Genomic DNA, 6,000 nt, shown 5'->3' on the forward strand with positions numbered 1-6,000 from the left:
TGCTTGGCCAGCTTTAAGGAGGAGGCCCTGGGCACCCTGCCCTCATGGTTTCAGTGTGGTCTGTGCACAGGTGGATACAGCAGTGGCAGCAAAATACCAGCAGGTGCTGGCAGAGTGGAAGGCCTGCGAGGTGGTGGTGAGGCAGCGTGAGCGGGAGGCTCACCCAGCCACGTTCACCAAGTTCTCCTCGGGCAGCAGCATCGATAGCCACGTGCAGCGCCTCGTGCACCGGGATTCCACCATCAGCAATGATGTGAGCCGGGCTGGGGGAGGGCTGGGGGAGGGCTGGGGGGACCCACCAGTCTCTTAGGCACAAGGGTCCCAAGCATGGGGCCAGGCTCCAATCCTGGCAATTGGGTCCTGGACAGAGGCTTCATGTGTTAGTGTCTCAAAATTTCAACAGAAGAATGGGCAACTTCTGGTATTTTCACATAAAAAACAAGTCACTGCTTTGTGCTGGGTTTCATGGATCTTTTAGAACTTAGGGAAGCGTCTCCCTCCGTGTAGAGAGCATGTGGGGTAGTCACAGTCCCATGGGTCCCAGTACTGCATGGTGAGATCAGTGTCTCTGAACAAGACTGTCCAATATCTGGCCCCAGTTTCCAAACTTCTCCTTCCCATGCCTCTGATTCAAGAGGCTTTATGGAAAGCTGTTGGCCAAAGAACAGAGGCGCGCCGAGAGAGCCATTGCTCTCCACTGGCAGGATCCTTTCTCTGCAGTTTTCTGTAACCTTGTAGAAGAGACTGCAGGGGTAGGTAGAGCACTTGTGGATGGCTCTTCCTGCTGCCACTCTGCCTTGAGAACAGTGGCCGCCTGCTGCTGCTCGACCCATGCCTGGGTTTTGTTGTTTTTTGTTTTGCTTTTCCTTCCTTATTTCCTGTCCCCAGGCCCTTCTGTCTTGAGCTGGGATTACAGGCACACTAGATACTTACCTGGCATACATTGTTTTTATTCTTATGGTCGCTTATTTTTGAGACAGGGTCTCACTTTGTAGTTCTGAAACTCACTATGTAGGCCAGGGTAGCCTTGAACTCACAGAGATCCACCTGCCTCTGCTTCCCAAATATTAGTATTAAAGTTGTGTACACTCATGCCCGGCCCACACATGGTTTTCTTTTTAAGGTTTATTTATTTTTATGTGTATGGGTGTTTTTTCCGCATGTATTGTCTGTGCAGCACATGTACCTGGTGCCCGTGAAGGCTGTCAGAAGAGGGCATCAGGAGTCCTTAGAACTGGAGTTGTGGATAATCAAGAACCACCTTATGGATACTGGAAACTTACCCAGGCCCTCTGAGGAGTAACAAGTGCTCTTAACCACTAAGCCATTTCTCCAGCCCCCATTTTGTGTATATCCCTCCTCCTTCAAAATAGCTTCCTCTAAAATATAATGACAAATAAGTCTGACGTTGCCATGGTGAAGCCCATTACTTTGTATAATAAACTACCATTAAAAATTTAAAAACCAGGCTTAGTGTCTCACATCTGAAATCCCAGTATCCTAGAGGGAGAAGGGGGACCTGGAATCCAAGGCCAGCTTTAGCCACACAGCAGAGTCAGAGCCATTCTGGGCTATGGTAGTCCCTATTTCAAAAAAAAGAGGGAAAAAAGGCTTCTTTAGATAAAGTTTGATCTTGGTACTTTACTAATCGTGAATGTTAACAGAAAATATAACCCAGCCAGAGAGATGGCTGAACTGAGCACACAAGCTGATCTTCTAGAGTTCCTGGGTTCAGTTCCCAATACCCACACGGCCGCTCATAACCAATGGGTAACTCCAGTTCTAGGACACATGATGCCCTCTTCTGACCTCTGCGGGCCCTGCATATCACATGTCCACAAGTTATACACAGACATAAATGCAGGCAAAACAACCATATATAGAGAATAAATATATTTTCTTTAAAAGTGTCTAACTAAAGGACACATCCTCCCTCCCCGTGTGCTTTATTCCTAAGCCCCTGCTCATGAGTATACTCTGTGCTCTGGCTTTTGTAGACACCTGAATCTGGGACAGGAGAGGCCTGGCTTAGCAGGTAAAGGCTGTTTCTGCCCAAGTCTCATGACCTGAATTTGATCCCCAAACCCAATGATAGGTGAAGAGAAACTGATAGCACAAAACTGTCCTGTGGCCCTCATGTGCACTGTGGCACGTGCATTCCCCCCAACACACACACACCTGCCACACACTGTGGCCTCATGTGCACTGTGGCACGTGCATTCCCCCCCCCCCACACACACACACCTGCCACACACAGTAATGACAGACACATAAAAACAAGTCTGACCTGTTGTGGTGCTGTACTCTAGTAATTCAAACAATTGGCACTTGAGGCCAGGCTGCTCTTCCAGAGGTCCTGAGTTCAATTCCCAGCACCCACATGGTGGCTCACAGCCATCTGTAATGGGATCTAATGACTGTTTGTGGTATGTCTGAAAACAGCTACAGTGTACTCATGTACATAAAATAAATAAATATTAAAAAAAAAAAAGAAGAAGGCGTCGGCTGAGGCCATCCTGGGCTAGAGTTCCCCAAGCATGGCTCTCCTCAGTGTTGTAGACTTTTCCCCATCCCTTAGGCCACTGTGTCCAGTTAAAAAAGAAAAGACTAAGGCAGTGGGTGGGGGTGACCTCTCCCCTGGGGTGTGTTCACAACGGTGGGCTTCTGTACATTGTTTCCTTCTTCTGTACTTTGTCTGAAGACTAACTACTGACTTGGTATTGTTACAGAGGTTTCCTGTCTTGTCTGCTCAACATCCAATACCAAGAATAAAGACCTTGCTTTTTTTAAACTGTGCATCTTATTCTCCCCAGCACACCCCACCTGCCACTCCAAGACACTAGGGCAGGTCTCCTGGGCTCCTTTGTGACTTCAGGTCTTTGTCGAATGACACTGAGCTCTAACTGGCTTCCAAGAGTTGGGGCTTAGGGGTTATAGGGCCTAGGGGCTGAAGATGGCTCAACTATTAAGGTCACATACTGCTTTTGCAGAGGACCTGAGTTCAGATGCTAGTGGCTCTGGCCTCAGTAGGTTCCTGCACTCAGGTACATTCTCTAAATGCAGACATGTAATTAAAAATAAAAAATGAATCTTTTAAAAAAACATGGGTGGTAGTGGTGCACATCTTTAATCCCAGCACTTGGGAGGCAGAGGCAGGCAGATGTCTGAATTCGAGGCTAGCCTGGTCTACAGAGTGAGTTCCAGGACAGCCAGGGCTACATAGAGAAACCCTGTCTTGGAAAAACCAAAACCAAAAAAACCCTAGGAGCCTCTGTTCCCTTTCCTGCAGCAGTCTCCTGGGGCCTCTGTCCCCTTCCTGCAGCAGTCTCCTGGGGCCTCTGTCCCCTTCCTATAGCAGTTCCTGGGGCCTCTGTCCCCATCCTGCAACAGTCTCCTGGGGCCTCTGTCCCCTTCCTGTAGCAGTCTCCTGGGGCTGTGGAGTACATTGCACAGGCACAGCTTGTCTGGGTTTTTGCCCAAAGCCTTGTTCTTCTCTTGGCTGGCTGGGTCAGAAGCCAGTCTGGTGCCCAGGAGCTGCAGCGTTGGGAGTTGGGGGAGGGGGTGTGAAGAAAATCCTTCTTCCCATCTCTATTCTAATCTGGGGAAGAACCTAGAGTGTTGGATGGAGCTATCTGTTTATTCCCACCAGGTATTTATCTCTGTGGATGATCTAGAGCCCCCTGGGACTCAGGACTCCGAAGATTCCAAACCAAAGCAGGAACAGGAGCCAGGAGCTGGGACTCCAGGCATGGCTGCAGCAGAGCAGTCTGTGGAGTTTGACTCTCCAGACTCGGGGCTGCCTTCCTCCCGCAACTACTCTGTGGCCTCAGGCATCCAGTCCAGCCTAGATGAGGCACAGAGCGTGGGCTTTGAAGAGGACGGTGCTGGAGAAGAAGACTCCGAAGGGCCAGCCACCGCAGCCCACACTTTCCCTGGACCCCACGATCCAGGCCAGGAGAAGCCTGCACCTGCCAGTGAGCTTGAAGCAGGGGAGGAGCTCGCAGCTGTGTGTGCTGCAGCCTATACCGTACGTGGATGTTCCCTGACACTGCTGTCAGTGGATACCCTAAAATCTGGGGACTGACTGCTGGGGGGGAGAGGGTGGTGTGTTTGCCCTGAAAGGACTCTCTGAGCATCACTAAGATCCTCACTCTGTCCTCAGAGTTCTGGGTCCTTGTTGACAGAGTTTTCTCTGTTTGGGTATCATCTCCTGCCCCAGCCTGGGAGGGGCTGGCCAGCCTTACCTCTGAGGGACACCCCTTTTCCAGATAGAATTACTGGACACTGTGGCCTTAAATCTGCACCGCATAGACAAGGATGTGCAAAGGTGTGACCGCAACTACTGGTACTTCACGACCCCCAACCTCGAGAGGCTCAGAGACATCATGTGCAGGTACCATTGGGGGCAAGCAGTGGGAGATTTGGGGACCCAGCCTGGACCATGGGTAGTTCCCACTGTCTCATAGGGTGGAGCTATGGTAAATATTTCAGGATTGGGGAAAGGATGACTTGTGGGGAACAGAATGTTTTAGGGGCCATGTTCCCCAAGAAAAGAGAATGACTTGATCACAGTGACCGTCCCTGGCATTTCAGCTACGTGTGGGAGCACCTGGATGTGGGCTACGTGCAGGGCATGTGTGATCTCCTGGCTCCTCTCCTAGTCATCCTTGACAATGGTAAGGGATGAGGCTTCCCAAAGCAGAACTGGGTTCTGGGTGACAAATTGGGAGAAAGCCTGGAAGGGGTTAGAATATTAGCCAGTCTGCCCTCTGGGTGTCATGGGGGCCTCCTTCCCATCTCCTTGCAGACCAGCTGGCCTACAGCTGCTTCAGCCACCTCATGAAGAGGATGAGCCAAAACTTCCCCAATGGGGGTGCCATGGACACCCACTTTGCCAACATGCGTTCCCTCATCCAGGTAAGTGCTGCAGCTGTCTGTGGGAGCTGGGCATGGCTAGGTTTGCGCGTCAGCCATAGGAAGCATATGTAAACATTTCACATTTCATTTACCAAGGGGCTGGTCTTGAACTTGCAGCAATCCTGCCTCGTCTCCTTGACTGCTGGGATATTGGCATGCACCACTAGCCATAGCTGAATTTCCTTCACTTAAAAACACAAAACAAAACATTGCTGCTAGGCACATGCTCTTAATCCCAGCATTTGGGATTTAGAGGCAGGAAGATCAGGATTGCTGTGAATTCAAGGTGTGCCTGGGCTACAGAGTGAAAACCTGTCAAGTCAAAAGGACTGGAGAATACATAGTCTAGGAGCTGAGTTAATACCAGTAGTTTTGTTTTTAAAGCTGCACGGTAGTTTATAATCCTGGTGCTAGGAAGGGGGAGACAAGCAGATCCCTGGCTTCTCTGACCAAACAACCTACTTGAGTTCAAGGCCAGTGAAAGGCCTTGTATTCAAAAAGGTGGAGAGCAGCAGTGGTTGATACCTAAGGCTGTCCCCTGGCCAGCACACAGTGTGCCCACATGCCCATGGAGGCCGTCCCCTGGCCAGCACACAGTGTGCCCACATGCCCTTGGCCACCTACGAAGACGTGTAGGCACAAATATGCAATCACTGAGTTAGTCGGGGGCTTCCAGAGGACCTGGGTTCACTTCCTAGCACCCACATGGCAGCTCACAACTGTCTGTAACTCCAGTTTTAGGGGACACATCACCCTCACACAGACATACATCCAGGCAAAACACCAATGCACATAGACTAAAAATAAAGCATCAAAAAATGAGTCAATTTAAATATTTAAAAAGAAAGGCTCTAGTTCAGGTAAAGTGCTTGCCTACACATGAAAAGCCCTGGATTTCATGCCCAGCACCACACAGAAAAATACAGTTATCTGTGTCACAAACTGAGAAACAGTGTGCCCACATGCCCAGGGAGGCCATCCCCTGGTCAGTACACAGTGTGCCCACATGCCTGAACTTTTGCTGAGAAGTGAAGTGGGTGATTAAATCAAATGCCCAGAAACTGCAGAAAGGGTACAGCCGAG

The 6,000-nt window shown here is 50.1% G+C and overlaps 1 protein-coding gene across 3 annotated transcripts in view; it reads left to right on the plus strand.

Moving 5' to 3' along the window:
* Sgsm2 (small G protein signaling modulator 2) overlaps positions 1-6,000 on the plus strand; it is a 41,721-nt gene that overhangs the window by 32,545 nt on the left and 3,176 nt on the right. For all 3 annotated transcript variants that reach the window (XM_028759229.1, XM_028759232.1, XM_028759231.1), the window contains 5 exons: positions 71-253; positions 3,650-4,027; positions 4,269-4,393; positions 4,594-4,676; positions 4,808-4,917. In XM_028759229.1, coding sequence (XP_028615062.1) covers positions 71-253; positions 3,650-4,027; positions 4,269-4,393; positions 4,594-4,676; positions 4,808-4,917 — 879 coding nt within the window. The remainder of the gene's footprint in view (positions 1-70; positions 254-3,649; positions 4,028-4,268; positions 4,394-4,593; positions 4,677-4,807; positions 4,918-6,000) is intronic.

Source organism: Grammomys surdaster, unplaced genomic scaffold, assembly GCF_004785775.1.
Source record: "Grammomys surdaster isolate TR1022 unplaced genomic scaffold, NIH_TR_1.0 126278, whole genome shotgun sequence".
NCBI lineage: Eukaryota > Metazoa > Chordata > Mammalia > Rodentia > Muridae > Grammomys > Grammomys surdaster.